Source organism: Piliocolobus tephrosceles, chromosome 6 (assembly GCF_002776525.5).
Source record: "Piliocolobus tephrosceles isolate RC106 chromosome 6, ASM277652v3, whole genome shotgun sequence".
NCBI lineage: Eukaryota > Metazoa > Chordata > Mammalia > Primates > Cercopithecidae > Piliocolobus > Piliocolobus tephrosceles.
This window is the reverse complement of record NC_045439.1, coordinates 130,627,318-130,644,329: the sequence shown is the minus strand read 5'-3', so window position 1 is coordinate 130,644,329 and position 17,012 is coordinate 130,627,318. Positions and strand designations below refer to the sequence as shown.

General features: G+C 39.6%; 1 protein-coding gene across 1 annotated transcript; it reads left to right on the top strand.

Annotated features, from left to right (window-relative positions):
- Window positions 1-2,229: 2,229 nt before the first annotated feature.
- ARRDC4 (arrestin domain containing 4) lies at window positions 2,230-15,687 on the top strand. The gene is made up of 8 exons (XM_023220869.2): window positions 2,230-2,716; window positions 7,132-7,198; window positions 7,426-7,573; window positions 9,554-9,656; window positions 10,661-10,917; window positions 11,409-11,571; window positions 12,102-12,256; window positions 12,969-15,687. The coding sequence occupies exons 1-8, from the start codon at window positions 2,410-2,412 to the stop codon at window positions 13,023-13,025; spliced, it is 1,257 nt and encodes a 418-aa protein (XP_023076637.1). The 5' UTR covers window positions 2,230-2,409; the 3' UTR covers window positions 13,026-15,687.
- Window positions 15,688-17,012: the final 1,325 nt, after the last annotated feature.

Here is a 17,012-nt window from a genome sequence, read left to right as displayed (position 1 = left end):
TAGGATATAAATATATTTTCTTTCTGAGAGAAGAGAGAATTTTTGTTTGTTTGCAGACCCTCCCTTGCTTTATGTCTTGAACTCTGTTGTTAAGGAAGAGAAGGAGACACTTAGAGCTGTGGTAATTCTCTACTACCATGAAGGTAGCAGAGTATGTCAAGGAGAAAGATAAAAGGACTCTGATGAATCAACCCGAAGGGTCCATACTCTACTATTGATCTTTTCGTCTAGTAAACAAGAAATATTTTTAAAGGCAGAATGTGTGTTGGTCACACATTCTGTTGTTACCTGTAGCCAAAACTATTGTTTTTTGTTTTTTGTTTGAGACGGAGTCTCACTCTCTCACCCAGGCTGGAGTGCAGTGGTACAATCTCAACTCACTGCAACCTCTGCCTCCCGGGTTCAAGAGATTCTCCCGCCTCAGCCTCCCAAGTAGCTGCGACTACAGGTGCGAGTCACCATACCCAGCTAATTTTTGTATTTTTAGTAGAGATGGGGTTTCACCATGTTGGCCAGGATGGTCTCCATCTCTTGATCTCATGATCTGCCCACCTCGGCCTCCCGAGGTGCTGGTATTACAGGCGTGAGCCACTGCGCCTGGCCAGCTAAAACTGTTCTTAACTGAAATGAGAACAATGAGTCTGGTCTTTCCCAATACGGTATGCAAAATCTACCATTTGGTCCTTTCGTCACTGTTAGAGCCATTGTCCTTTTCTCCCTCTCCCAGCCACTTAATTTGGAGGGAACCATTGCCTGGAGACAGTGAAAGTTTAGTAGAATAAGAGGCAGAACACTATTCATGTATTGCAGAGCCAATAATACTACAAGGTTAGGATGCATCATTCAATCCAAGTTCTGTGTTTCAAATGAGTGGAATGGATAACACACAGATAAATACGTAAGATCAGATTGTGTTATAAAAAAAAAAGTAGGCAGAGTAAGAGCATGTTGGGAGTTATTTTGGACGAAATGGTCAGAGAAGAACAACTATTTCAGAACTTTATACAGAGTCTAATTTGGGACTTTTTCACTTTCTTTGAGAGCTAAAAAGGAAATTTTGAACTTATAAAACTTTATTAAAGCTCCACATTAATAATCTAAACGAGGGTAGTAGAGCAACCTTTCAACTTTTGAGGGTTTTTTTAAGGAAAATTGTTAAATTTCATTGTGAGATTAATCAATACATAACAGCTCACAAACGTGGCATGTCAATAAAGGGACAACTTAAAAGTTAAGAAAATGATGGCCAGCTAATGACAAGCTATGCTAGATGGTAAAAAACAGAACAGAAAAAAAATGGAAAGTTAAAAAGGGAAATGTAACAGGACAAGCCAGAGGAACCGCGGGCGTGGGGAACAAGTCATCAAGGCAATTGGAAATTTTTGTGGATATGATACTGATGTCAGGAAACTTTCGGGTGGGGCAGAAACTTGAGTGGTAGATGTTGTTCAAAAACAGTGTGATGCATGACCTTATTTACAGCAGGAAGAATCAGAGTTCCAGCTATTCCTAACAGCGATACTGCGGAGCTTAGGAAGAGAACTCCTTAGGGGACATATCAGGTTTAAAACCACAACCCTCATTTTTCTTATCTATGGCTCTTACATAGTCTGGGAATTCTGAAACCTGGGAGAGGCGGGGATCAAAAACCTGGAGGTTAGAAGATTCCAAGTCATTCATTAAAGTCCCGATGCGGCCAGCCCCCAAGATCTCAAAAGGAAATATTGCCGAGTTCCATTTCGCAGAGCATCTATTTCCTCTTGAGTATTGCAGATGTAATCATAAACACAAGCCAGTTACAGCCACAACTTCATGCTCTAGGGAGAACCCAGTGACTCCGGCAAAGTCCTTACGCTGCTAGAAACCCCTCCCCCGTTCGTAACTATAGGAACGGCTGACACGCTGAGAGCCGGAGAAAACCCTGTTCCGCCCCCTCCCTGACAGATATTGTTTCCCACTGTCTGTCCACATGGGCGCACCGCCTCGCTATTGGCCTGGGCTCCAGGACTGTGCCTGGCCTCAGCCAGTAAACGTCCTGTGCACGTGCACGCCGGAGCCTCCCGATTGGCCAACACTCCCTGATCACGCACGGCCTTCCTGCGCCAACCCACGCGTGGGAGCGCCAATAAAATAACTCAGTGACCATCTACAACAAATCAGCAAGAAGCAGGGCTCGCAACTGACCTATGGCCGTCCGCCGGGGGTGGGCTGTCCCGACCCTTTTCCAGCCCCAACTGGGTTTGTTAAAGCGACAGGCCCCTCGGCGAGCCGGTGCTCTGTCGGGTACCGCACGGCTGCCGCGGCGGCCTGAGCCTGCCGCGAGCGCCTGTGACAGCGGTGCGGCTGTGCTCGCGACCCCGGCTCCGGGTCTCTGCCGACCTCAGGGGCAGGGACGAGTCGCCCGGCGGGATGGGCGGCGAGGCTGGGTGCGCGGCGGCCGTGGGTGCCGAGGGCCGCGTGAAGAGCCTGGGTCTGGTGTTCGAGGACGAGCGCAAGGGCTGCTACTCCAGCGGCGAGACAGTGGCCGGGCACGTGCTGCTGGAGGCGTCCGAGCCGGTGGCCCTGCGCGCGCTGCGCCTGGAGGCCCAGGGCCGCGCCACCGCCGCCTGGGGCCCGAGCGCCGGCCCCCGCGCCTCAGCCAGCGCTTCGGCCCTGGCTGTCTTCTCGGAGGTGGAGTACCTGAACGTGCGCCTCAGCCTGCGGGAGCCCCCAGCCGGTAAGCGCAGGCGAGCGCCTGGGGTTCCCCCGCCAGGCTACGGGGCCGGGGAGGAGCCGGGAGGCCGCGTGCCGGCGGGATGCCCACCTGGCAGTTGAGATCAGGGCAGGCTTCCGGGGGTCGGGTCCGGCCTAGCCTCGCGGGTAAGGAGAGACCGCACGTCCTTGGTGCGCAGCTCTACCTGGCGCCCCGCCCCTTGCCCGCCGGGCCTGAGTAGGACCGCGAGGGGAGGGGGCCATTGGGTGCGGTGGGAACCTGTGATTGGACAGTGGGGGATCCAAAAATCTAGGTCCTGTTCTTTCTGGTCAAGGAAGGGATGGTGGTACCAGCGGCTATGAGGTTACATTTTGTGGTGCCCGTGTCTTATGGCTTCCACTCCTCCCTATCCTGGACATGTTCTTGGTTCGTGATGAATTAGCAGAAATTTGGTTTTGGGAATAGGGAAGTAGTTTCCGAGGGGTAGGAGTTCAAAAGAAGTGTTTTCTAGACTTGACCATCATGCTTGGTTTCGAGCAGGGCCCCTTAGTAAGAGTTGTGCCTGTACCTGATACTGCTGCTGTTTCTACTGCATCCTCTTCCTCCCCATCCTCCTCCTCCCCTCCTACCCACTTCTTCCCCTCTCCCCCACATCTCTCCACTCAAAATGCCTTTAGAGACAAGGGCATCTGGGCATGTCTGGATTTCCCTTCCTGCTCACTTTGGTGAAGTCCAGTTCATAGTGTAGACTTTTCCAGAAGTACCCATGTGGGGACACACTACATGAGTGTTTTATTAATATTAGATACCAAAAATTGGATCCCTTTAGTCATGAAAATACTGAGAACCATGAGTCTTACTCTTACTTCATGGATGGAAACTAGTTTAAACTTTTAACTTTTTGCCACGAGCTTTTATCTATTAAGTAAAACGATGGTATGTACCTCCTCTCCTTGAAGAGTGAACACATTATATTTATGTGCTATGTCTTATACAAAATATAATAGAATATGTGGTTTTGCCTTATCCTACTGTGGACATAGCGAAGTCCTCAAGGTAAGCGATCATCTGAGTGATCCCAAAATTGTAGTGAGGAAAACCGTATTTGGAACCAAAACTGCCTTTTGGGTCAATGGGAACAGTGTGCTGGTGATAGTTCTTACTCCTTCATACCCTTTCCTCAGTATGGCTTCCAGGATCAACCCAGGCGCCAGTGGAAGCAGACAACACAATTTGCAAGATGGCTGAATGGAGTCAAGGACGTTGGGAGAGAGACATACATTCATTTTTGTCCAGGACTTTGGATTCTATCTCTGGGCCTGTGACTGCTGAGTAAATAGATGTAAAATTAAAAACAGTTGAACCTGGAATTAGCAATAAAAAACTGCTTTGGTAAAATCTGGGCTAACAAATAGTTTTTTAATTCACAAGTCAGATGTTTATTTGTCACATGCACACACATATATACATATGGAACAGAATGTAAAAGCTAGACAATTTGAAAATCTTAAACTTGTTTTAGAATGTATCATAGCACATATTGGCACAATTACATTTTGCTTAAGACCATAGTCTCTTTTAGCTGAGGAAAAAAAATAAGTCACCCCTAATGTCTATAGCTTGGAAGAAGTTAGCATCTTGACACAGTCTATATTCTGGGGGTCATTTCATTACAAAACCTGGCTGTGTTTCAATCACCTAAGGAGATTTTTAGAAATCCATGTTATGTAGCACTGGGATCTGTTTTCACAAATGCTCTCCAGATAATTATTTGACATCCTTAATCTAATTCAACTACTTGCTATCATTGTGATTGCTTTTCTTCATATTTTTATTGAGAAATTGTAGTAGAAAGACAAGACAGAATCAGAGAGTTGGTTTCAGTTCTTGGTCACCCACCAGCAGTGTGACCTTATGCAAGTAACTCACCCTTCCTGAGCCCCAGTCTCTGCCTCTGTAATGGTCTTCTGCATCCCATGGCTCATCAAAACCTTTAATTATGAGCTTTGGCTGTAAGACCATTAGTGATTGAAACATCTTTCTGTGACTTTGTAGGGCTCAGTATACGAGACAGAAATAATGAGCAGTTAACTGGTGCAGAGCAGAAATGGGCACATGGTTCAACTTGTGAACCTTTTACATTAAAAAAAAAATTGAGAAAGAGGAAAAGAAAACAGAGTGAATTCCAAATATTGTAACCCATTTTTATCAGTTTTCCTATTTCTTTTTCCTGTTTATGTTTTGAGATAGTTGAAAGTCTCATTTTAAATGATATGGATCCTATGTCAATTTGTTTCTTAATGAAAGGGGAACTTCATCTCTCTCATTGTCTTCAGCATCCTGGGTAACTCTGTTTCCCACACATGCCTGCTATGCTCTTCCTCATGCTATTCCCTTATCTAAATTTCGCTTCCTACCTGTCTCCATTCCAGCCCTCAGGTCCTGAAGATGTTGGGCCCACCCCTGTTCCTTTGTAAATGCTCTAGGTTCTAGCACTCTATGGTAATTACTTGTGTACAAGCATGTAATCTCCTTTCCTCCCGCGGTCTATTTGAGGATTATCCACAGTGCCTGAAATCTAAGCACTATGCATTTTTAAACTGAAATGAAATACATACTTCAAAATATTTGTAAATACTTGGTCATGTTCTGTAATCTAATAATTTCAAATTAGAACTTCAGCCCAGCTCCTTTAGGAGCACTGGGATTGCCTTGAGCCTTTCACTCCACAGCCATCAGGTTGAGATGCTTCCCTGGTCCCTGGTACTGTAGCTCTGCTGCAACCTTCCTGAGCACACCTCAGCCACTGGGACTCTCCCTGCCACTGAATTTAACATGATCTCATGCCCCTGTGACTTGTTCTTCACTTTGCCTCCAGTCACCCACCTGTGGAGTATTCAAATTGACTTAAGTGGCAGGTGTGTCACTTTTTTATCACCCTTGATGTTAACACATTAAAAATTGGGGATAGATTCAGAAGACTTAATGGGTCAGTAATGTGTTCCTGTTTTCTGAAAGTACAAAGTTGAAATGTCAGCTGACTTGGTTAAGGTCATAAAATAAAACTCTGTTTTTTTATTTAAGGGATAAAAAGTTCCCATTTCACTACTGATTTCTTTAATTTTTTTAATGAATGGATAAAGTAGAAATCTTCATTTTAGTATCAGATGACCAGGCAAATCTCAGAGTTCTCTCTCTGTGTTCCCATTTCTTCATCTTATTTATCCTATCCACAATAAGGGAGTTCAATATTAAATCTGAGCATGAAATGAAAGGAGAGTGTATAAGTCTTTCAAGAGAGCCTCCTGACCAACCGTGAAAGCCACGAAGTCTACTTTGGATCTGAATTAAACAGATTGTCTTGGTACCTTCATCACAGGTTTCAGTGGTGCCTCTGGCCTTACAAAGTCCCTCCACACCCTGCATTTTGGCCTTCTTACAATCCAGTGATAAGCTTCTGCATGAAATAAAATGGAGCTGGTAACCCAAAGCTGAGAAAAGGGCGGTGGCCATGCTTGGTGAAGCCCTTTCTGTATTCCCAAGTTAGCCACCAAGAAACTCTTTGTTAGTCAGGAGAGCTCAAGGATACATGCATGACTTGCTTAATAGCTTGTCTTGTTGGTTTGGCTGTTTTGTGTTATACCAAATATTAATAATATTCATAAAGTTTTCACTCCCTTTTCCATTTCTGCTCAAAGAATACTCAATGTGATGTTTCTGGTATACCCAGAATAAATCTGTCTTTTGCTAAATTCGTTTTTGGTCCAGTTTAATATTGGTATTTCCCATTAGTATAATAGAATGGGGGTAAGCAGTTGTGATTTTTACACACACACACACACACACACAAATATACATATCCATATACACATATATATGCATGTTGGAGTTCTGAGCCTTAGCACTTTAGTAATTGGCCTATTTGAGAATGGAATATATGTATGTATGTATGTGTAAGTGTTATGGTACTTGGCAAAAACTGGCCAAGTGCAGTAGCTCACCCCTATAAGCTTAGTGCTTTGGGAGTCCAAGGTGGGAGAATCATTTGAGGCCAGGAGTTTGAGACCAGCTTGGGCAATATAGCAAGACCCCATCTCTGGAAAGAATTACTAAAAATTAGTGAAGAACTGTGGCACATGCCTGTAGTCCCAGCTCCTTGGGAGTCTGAGGCAGGAAGATTGCTTGGGCCCAGGAGTTCAAGGCCATAGCACCCTGGCCTGGGCAATAGAGCAAGACCCCGTCTCTCAAACACATACACACGCATACACACACACACACACACACACTCAAATTTAATTCTGTACATTTGTTTAATAAACTTTTGGAGTATGGTGCATTTTGTAGCAAGAAAAACTTCCTTCAAAAAATTATTTACATTGTGAAAACTCTTGATCTAATACTAACCATCCTTCATTAAAATAAAATACGATCTCTTATAGGTGAAGGCATCATTTTATTACAGCCTGGAAAACATGAATTTCCATTTCGCTTTCAACTTCCATCTGAGTAAGTGAAACTGTATAATTTTGTGGTTATCTTTCTCTTCAATATGTCCATCCGAATGTATCACTGCTAGGTATCTTCTGATTCTCAAGTATGCATGTTTATACTGAATAGTCCCTAAATAGACTTACTCATTTTTTATTTCCAACCTAAAACATTTTAAACCATGCTTTTTTTGGCTATGTTTAACTGAAAGTAAACTCATAATTAATGTCTTTGGTTGGTTTCAGACCTTTGGTCACCTCATTTACTGGGAAATATGGAAGCATTCAGTACTGTGTCCGGGCAGTGTTGGAACGACCCAAGGTACCTGATCAGAGTGTAAAGAGGGAACTGCAGGTTGTTAGTCATGTCGATGTCAACACACCAGCATTACTAGTAAGTTCTTCCTTTTTCTCTTCCTCCTTCTCTTCCTCCTTCCCTCCCTTCCTCCTTCCTTTCAACAGTGGGATCTATATTTAGCCAGTTTACTGGTAGTCTGTCCTGTCACTTTCTGATGGCTTGGAAAACACAATCTTGTAACCCAAAGGCATTCACTATAAATATATGATTCTAGGTTGGACAAATTACAAATTGTGTGTGTTAATACTATTGATTATGTCCCTGCTGTTCAGGGCTTCTTTTGCCAAAAAGTTACACAGGCTTGAAATGCATTAATAAGGCTTAATAACAATAATGCACACATAGAGAGTAGTTACTTTTACCAGAGTGGCCACATTTACAGGACTGGGGTATTCTAAACTCCTCAATAATAGCAGGTTGAGGAACAGTAATTATGGAAGAGTATTAATCATGCTCAGCCTGTTATTGAAGCTCAGGCCATTATGCTATGTATCCTTCCATTTTGCATGTCATTTTCTAACATTAAGTAAGTGCATGCAGCTGCCGCCGAGATCCTTTCACTTATCATTTCCTTATGACAGATTTGGCCACATTAAAGCATTGAACTTATAATAATCACCAGAAATACTGTAGACTGATAAGAAAGATCAGGCTATAAGTAACAACAGAATAGGCAAGATGGGAGCTAATGAGCTAGATTCTTTTATCTAAACCCATATTATCAAAATAATATAAAATTATACCTTGTACTTTCATGATAGCTACTAGGACCTAATGGTTCTTCATTTAAATATGAATGAATGATTTTTTTTACTTCGTAGAAAATACTGAGATAATTTAAACTTTCCATCACGATACTGATGTGACAAAGATGTACTTTTCATGTTGGAGGTTTTTCTAGCCTGTGTTTTTGAAAGACAAGGAAAAAGCTAGCAGTTAAAAAGTTGTTGTTTAAGTCTTATTTTCACATGTAAAAGAAATAGAATTTAATGTTCACCTTTAGATATGAAAAGACAGCGGATATGCTGTGGTTACATGGCCTCTTGTGGTCAGAATCATAAAATAGCCAGCACCCAGCTGGCCTGGCTTATAGCTATGACTTTAACAGCTGCTTTAAAACCATTTTTGAAAATTGGTGATGCTAAGTAGCTTGTATTTTAAAAACTACTTAGAATTGGCAGGTTAAATATTCTTAAAGTTTTTATGACCATTGCAGGAATTGATTTAAAGGGATTGGCTTTGCTAAAAACAGACACTGTTGATCCCTTGCTATTCTTTGTATAAATAAAGAAAAAATTTTGCAAGTAACTGGGTGTTACAGAAAGCTTTGGTGTATGTAACTTGTAAACTGAACATTATAAATCTTGTAGTAACTTCTCTTGACACTATAGAATAGAATACTATAGTGAGATAGTATGTTTAATAAGCTTTTCAGATCTGTTAACACTACACGTTATTGCACTATTACACAAAACCCCAAAACCATTCCAAATTAAGAACACATGAAATTTCTGCTTGATAATGCATTTTGAAGTACGTGGTGGGAAAAGGCTGTTTGATTATTCCACTTATTAAATGCCAAAATAAATATCATGTTCTTGTTATTTCTTATTTTTATTTTTTATTTTTATAACATTTATCCTTCCACCTGACTTTTATATATAAAGTCTTAAAAATAATTCTGTCATGTTTATAAGTACTAATACAGCTTTTGATTTTTTTGAAAAAAACATGGTATATTATTTCCTGGAAACATAATTACTTCAGGGTAAAATAAAATGGTGTCATGCTAATTTTTGAATCTGAAAATTCACTGTGATTTTCCTAAAAGGGGGAGTCTTAACACCCTGTGTTTTTGTGCATATTTGGGCTAATATGTTACATAAGGATAAGAAAGTTTTATTCATTTTTTGGTATTTCTTTACAACCATTCTGTGAAGAAAGACATAATTTTAAGTTACATGAGTTCTCTAGAGTGGCTTAATTAAGGTTATTTTATTGTTTGATATTTTCAAGACCCCTGTATTGAAAACTCAAGAGAAAATGGTTGGCTGTTGGTTTTTCACTTCTGGTCCAGTCTCGCTGAGTGCCAAAATTGAAAGAAAGGGATACTGTAATGGTAAGCAAAATGCATGAAAGTCCAAATGAAAGATTTCATTCATTTTCTTAGCTAATTTTAAGTGATTTTAAATAGTGTTTTTTGTAATTGTATGACGTGTATAGTATTTTAAAACATGAATAGTGATACATTTTTAATATAAATAATTGATATTTAAGTATTTTTAAATGGAGGAATTGTTTCCAGTCAAACTCCTGTTTTTTTCTGACTTCGATCCTGTTACTTTAGTAACAAAGAATATAACTAGAGGAATGAGAAAATGCCAGCATCTGATTTTAATGTTGCAAAAGAATCTCCAGGGTTGTATTGCTAAGAAGAGAACTATTGGAGTATGAAATGCTGTTAGACATTCTGATTCCTTGCTGGCTTGATATATGCAAATACTTGGGACTGGAATGTAGTATATTAACAAACTTAACGATCAGATTGTTACTGGAACTGCCAATAGTGAAGGGCCCATTTCCAGCAGTGGATTTGGCCCCTGCTTCAGGAATCGGACTTGTTAGAAAGGAATTCAGTATGGAATGGTATGATGTGGAGCCATAATGTTATAAAACTTGCCTAATCCATCCGTTGATTCTTTCTGTGCCTTAACATTATTAATTCCTTAAAAGCAAGGCTTTGTTCTCCTCTTGGGCAGATTTTAATTTGATAAGCACTAATGAGTTTGTTAGTGATCTATTATACTTAACATAGTCCTGAATCATTTATTTGTATGTCTTATCCTAATTTATATAGACACTGGTCATTTACATATCTTTAGAATTGCTAATGCAATATTGCTACATGAGAAAAGTCAATAATGCAATAATTAGAAAATAAGATCTACCACAACCTGCAGTGAATTTTTATTTCTCTGGCTTGAATTTACAATATGTTTTCCATCAAAGCTTCTCAATTTGTTAAAGTGATGTTGGAACATTTCAGCTATATGGCCCTAATCCACTGTGGTGAGAACTTTTTAAAGAGTCCCTGAATCCTCCCTGGTTTTGCTTTCTTTTTAGGAGAAGCTATTCCAATCTATGCAGAAATAGAGAATTGTTCCTCTCGTCTGATTGTTCCAAAGGCTGCTATCTTCCAAACCCAGACGTATTTGGCTAGTGGAAAAACAAAGACCATTCGACACATGGTCGCCAATGTGCGAGGAAACCACATTGCTTCTGGGAGCACGGACACATGGAATGGGAAAACGCTCAAAATTCCACCTGTCACTCCATCCATCCTGGATTGCTGCATTATCAGAGTGGACTATTCCTTAGCTGTAAGCAAAGCTCTTTAAAAAAAAAATGTGTATAATGGACAATAACTGATGTCATGTTACTGTGCATAGTCAGCATTAACACCAATTGGGGACTGTGTGAAGATTAGCCCTTGTTTTTAATAAAAAACTATTCCCCAGAAGGGATTTAATAGAATGCCATAAAAGAATTGAGGTGCATTAAAGTGTGTTTGTTATATTGAAGACATATCCTTTGTTTTCTGTAATTACTATATGAGCCATGCAAGCCTAAAGTGATGCATGTTAAGGACACAGTTCTCTGTCACAGAGCATTCACTATGTTTTGTATACTCTTCATTTTGTTTAATCAAGACAATTGAGAATTGTGATGAGGGTGGTGGCAACTGACAAAAGCATTTGTTTCTATGAAAAAAGAAATTAATTGGGCTACCTGCTGGAGGTGTAACTTACATTTGTTCCTTTCTCTCTCTCTCTCTCTCTCTCTTTTTTTTTTTTTTTTTTTGGCTTATTAGGTGTACATTCACATTCCTGGTGCTAAAAAATTGATGCTTGAACTGCCATTAGTGATTGGTACAATTCCATATAATGGTTTTGGCAGCAGAAACTCCAGCATTGCCAGCCAATTCAGTATGGATATGAGCTGGTTGACACTGACCCTGCCAGAACAGCCTGAAGGTAAAATATTTTGGTGTTCTTTCATAATGAAGTTTTACCTAGAAAATACCCAAGAACAGAATATATAAGCTATGAAGTGCTCAAATGTTGATTAGTACTGCTACTCTGTATTCCTACTACTAAAAAATCATAAAGCGTTAGTCCTGGGAGGGGCTTTGAACGTTTAGCTTTATCTAGGATGCAAAGCTGCTGATAGCAGATTCAGGAATAAGATATACATTTGCTAATTCCTATTTGTAATAGGAAAACAATGAAAAGTCAAATGTGTGGTGTGTTACATATTTTCTGTAGTCATATTTCAGTGATATTTGTTTACCTATATCTCAAGAGACTAGAATATAATCTATTAGTAGTAGTTTAATAAAGGGAGAAACTATTTTTTATTGTAATATGCATAAAACCTTGCTGATTAGAGGGAAAGAATGCCGTATTTTTATCTTCAGATTTAGCTGTTTCTTGTTTTTGTAACAGTTAAGAATTGAGATTAATTTTTGAGTGGATTTCTTACTCCAACTTCATTTCTATTTCAGCACCACCAAATTATGCAGATGTGGTATCAGAGGAAGAATTCTCTAGACACATTCCTTCTTACCCTCAACCCCCTAACTGTGAGGAAGAAGTGTGCTGTCCTATGTTTGCCTGTATACAGGAATTCCGGTTTCAACCCCCACCTCTTTATGCAGAGGTAAGCAAAGCAAAAGAAAATTAGACTTTTACTGTATTATTTTCAAATCATTTTTTGTCATCCATTTATTAGAGTATCTGTTGCTGACTCATAATTAGTAAGGGATACATTTAAATTTGTTTATACGGCCGGGCACGGTGGCTCACGCCTGTAATCCCAGCACTTTGGGAGGCTGAGGCGGGCGGATCACAAGGTCAGGAGATCGAGACCACGGTGAAACCCCGTCTCTACTAAAAATACAAAAAAAAGTTAGCCGGGCGCCGTGGCGGGCGCCTGTAGTCCCAGCTACTCTGGAGGCTGAGGCAGGAGAATGGCGGGAACCCGGGAGGCGGAGCTTGCAGTGAGCCGAGATCGCGCCACTGCACTCCAGCCTGGTGGACAGAGCGAGACTCTGTCTCAAAAAACAAAAAAAAAATTTAAAAAATTTAAAAAAAAAAATTGTTTATACAGTGGTAATAGATTATCACTGATTCTTTTGCCAGATTTTTTTTACTATTTTCCTCGTGATCTGTGGCATCATATACAGTATTGTGGATTGCCTCTAAGGTGTGTTATTTGGCCATGGAATATAGAGAACTTAAGCACCTTCTGGGACTTACTAATAGCAGGCTCTGACCAACTTGGCATATAACCATCATGTAATTAGAAATAGGTACTAGAATCATTTTAAATAATGCTACAACACTAATCTCAGTCTGCTCTTTTTTTGCAGGTTGATCCACATCCTAGCGATGTAGAAGAGACCCAGCCTGTTTCCTTCATTCTGTGAACATATTTCAGAAATCACTGTGTTCATCATCAGATTAGAATGTTGGTTCTTTTCCTTCTGCCTTTTTGGGAAAGAGACAGGAAAGATTCACTTGAAAACATAAATGAATATCAAGACTGAAGGCAATAGGAATTAAAGAATGTGAGAAATTTCTGGTGGGCCGACAGGATTGCTGCACAAGTTTATGTGGTGGTCATATATATATATCCCTGTTAAAAACTGGGATGAAGATGTGCAAAGTCACAGAATGTAATGGAAGTCCTGATGGTTATAGAGTAAGTGAAAGGGTGCCTGCGCTGACCTGAGAGAAAGGAATCTGTAAACAGTGGAAACACTGTGGGAGTTTCCCATGGTGTTTTAAAGAGTGGAATGAAGGCGATATGAACAGAAGAGGGGAAGAATTGATTTTGGAGAGGGTAACAAAACAAGGGTGTGCATGAATAGGAAAATGGCCCACTCCAAATACGAAGTGAGACCCTGAGGTTTTGGGTGCTTCATGATTTCCTATCATATTCAGGCCTAGAGACATTGAAAGTATCTTTTCTTGAGATCATGGTCATATGAGGTCCTAATGAAGTACTACAGTTTTCATTCTTTCAAGGGTAGACTAAAATGTAGTTTATAAATTGGCAGTACAGTATTATGAAACCAAGAAAGGGTTTCTTGAAAAGCTTGTCAGTTCAAAGGGGAAAGATGAATTTCAGTGTGAAAACACATTTTGTTGAAGGCTGTACTTTTTACCCCCTTTAAGTGCTTTAACAGGATATATGTTGATTTTCCTCATATCTTATTTACCTAGGAGCATGTCAGAGAAAGAAGTGAGAGAAAAGGTTGTTGCATCTGCAGGATGCCTTGATAACTACACAGTCCAAAATAAAAGGCCTTTTTCTAACCTACCTCTAATGGGGTTATCAGATATGTTTTTAAATCTCTCGCCTTGAGTACTCTTCTTTGGAGTTACTGCTGTTTACAGCAACAATCTCATCTATCACTAAATATGAAACTGGGCCAAGGGGAAAATTCAGTAAGTTAGCATTAAATGGAAGTAAATATATGTATACCTAAGAGAATGTCAAAATAAACACCAAACCAAAAGAAGGTAGGAGTGCCATTTTTTTAAAAAGACACAACTTTAATCCATGTCAAGAGACCTAGGTCTACTGATAGCAGTCACTGCATTGTACATTATTCCAGTTCTTTAGTAATTCTGTTTAAACTGTGATTTTTTCTTTATTGTGTTGGTGCAATATTTTATTATCCTTTAACCTCAGGATATTCAGACCGACAGGATTGTGTTGCTGCTAAAAGTCTGAGCAGTGTTTTACTGCCCCCTCCTACATGGTCACACGTTCACTTGCTTTTCCCGCCATCTGTTGGTTTTGTGAGCTGAGAGCATCTCTGGACACGTGGAAGGGAGCCAGGGATTCCTGTGATAGAGATTTTGAACTAGCAGAGTACTTTGGTTTTCTTCATGTCCTAAGGGTTTGATCTAGAAACCCTGGTGCTTCCCCTGCAGAATACTGTACTTCATTTAACAGAATGATGATTTTTCTTTCAATCAATGTTCACCAAAAATAGAAAAGTTCTTCTAAGGTTAAATTTTGTATTTAAGAGTTAGTTGGCCATTTGATCAGGGAATTTTCTACACACATTAGGCAAATGTATGCTTTTCACCCTCTGGGCTTACCTCTCTTCTCTGCAATCATGGAAGCATCCTGCATAGTTCTCTCATTGTAAGCCGCTATTTAAATTACCACAATGCAAAACTGTTAGACCAGTAATTGTGCTACTGAAATTGTCACAAAACGTTATTCCTTGATTTGGTTTTTGAATTTTGCTCTTTTGTGTGTGTGTCTTTAAACAGGTAATGTGTATTTAAGTGTTTTCTAAACAGTTGATTTTTACTTTACAAAAGATCATTGTTTATTGTCTTCAACTGTTTATTGACTTCTAAGTTGTAGTTCATGCCTTGTCAAGGCATTGTTCAACTCCTTGATACTAAAACATAATGAAAGAAACAAACTCCAGTATGGAGAGAGAGAAAGTTTAATTATTTGGCTTCATCTAGAAAAGCAACTACTTAAAGGAATCCTTCACTAGGATTGTTTTGTCACCTTTTAAGGTAAATCTTGAAGTGACCCTGTGAAACTGAAGTGAAACTATCTCTGTAGGACTTAAGAGAATAGCTAAAAGGTGTGACCTGCCTTATTGAACTGATACTGGCATATCTGACCATAAGCAGTAGGTTGAAGATATCATTTTATGAATGTGGAGAATTCTACATTGAAACAGAAAATACCTGGGAATGGAAGATTAAAAATTTAGCTGCTCTTATTTGCTTGTTTATTCCCCTCTTGCTCTTCTTTAGTTTGAAAAAACAAAAACGTGGCCTTGGAATTTTCATTTTGATGCCGAAATTTTGAAATTGAAAATGTGCATGTTTTGGTGCACAAAATCCTTCTGTGGGCAAAACTCTTTGTTTTTGTTTTGCACAATAAGAAACAATAGGCAAGGGTTATGCTTTTGGTAAGTTAACTATGAAAACTTTCTTATTTTTATTATTAAAAGTGTAACAACTTAACCCACAGGAAAAAAAATACTTTGTATACTTGTTTGAATCCTATGGGTTCGTTTTATTAATAAAATTATTACACTAATGCTATGAGTTGCTAGTTCTTTTTTTTTTTCAAATATAAATTATTATAGACTTAAGGGAACTCAATACCAAAAAAAAAAAAAAAAAACAGATGTTACTGCAGTTAAAATCCTTTTCTCTAGACGTGTTATCATGAAGGAAGAACAGCCCTAGGACCTGACTTTGTTTTTACAGTGGGCTCAGTTTCCCAAGGTAGTCCGATTTTAGCATTCCATGAAGAAAAGTAGTTGAGACAAGTAAGGAAACTAAAGCTATATTGGTTATAAAAAGCATATCATCATTTATTCCCAAATGATAAAGGTTACTATTTAGAGCCTCCTGAGTTTGAGTGTGTCCTGAATCTCCCCAGGGTCGATTTAGCAGGTCTCATGGGCAGTCTAGGGGTCCTTACTGGGACACACTGATGCCACCCCTTTCTGGAGCGGAGCAAACACTCCAGTAGGTATCAGTAGATATGAGCACTATATTCTGTACAAGGAGGATGTAATGATATGTCATTTCAAGGAAACCGCCCAGACCCTCTGTCCTGGAAAATTACCACCTGATCTAAGGAGTAAGAATTAGTCCAGTTGGTTTGCTCTCCGGTTATTTTTAATAGATGGTATTATATAATAAATGGATCCTTTCTGTATCCACATTTATAATCAATATAAGTTGAAATATTTGTCTTATGCAATACTGAGGCAAAATTTATGATTACCATTACCATTTCTGTAGTTTATGTGTAGTATGAAATTTAGAACTAGGCAAGACACTGCAAAGAAACTAGGACAAAGCCCTCACATTACAAATCAGGATACCAAAACAGAGAGTTGTAACCTGAGAGCGTGGACCCTGCTTGCTCTGAAATTTCCTGATTCTACAACCTTCATAAAAGTAATGGGAACAATTAATTGTTTTCAGTTACACAGTCTAAGAGTTGCAGTCCTGGCTACCTGGATACTAAACATAGGCTAAATCAGGGGTCTTTAGTGTTTACACTTAAGGGCTCTGCCTCCTGAAAGGACACCAGTCTTTGACTAAATTGCTTCCAAGTGTGTTTAGTTGCCAGAATCTTTTCTTCAACAGAGATTTATGTTTCTACCTTTATATAATGAAATAATTACAGACTCACAAGAAGTTACAATAATAGAACAAGGAAGTCTCATGTACTCATCACCCGGTCTTCCGCAATGATAACTACAGTATATTAGCAAAACCAGGACATTGAGAATACAATTTAACTAGATCTTAGACCTTACTTGGATTTTGCCAGCCTTTGCATGCAGTAATTTTTCTTGTGTATGTTTTTGTGTATAGCTCCATGACATTTTACCTTCTGTAGAAATGCA

Bases quoted from the DNA above. Each gene is read 5' to 3' on its own strand.
- ARRDC4 (XM_023220869.2), top strand. From the start codon at position 2,410: ATGGGCGGCGAGGCTGGGTGCGCGGCGGCCGTGGGTGCCGAGGGCCGC. The intron at 7,574-9,553 runs GTAAGTTCTTCC...GATATTTTCAAG, and splicing joins TCAACACACCAGCATTACTA to ACCCCTGTATTGAAAACTCA. The intron at 11,572-12,101 runs GTAAAATATTTT...TTTCTATTTCAG, and splicing joins CCTGCCAGAACAGCCTGAAG to CACCACCAAATTATGCAGAT.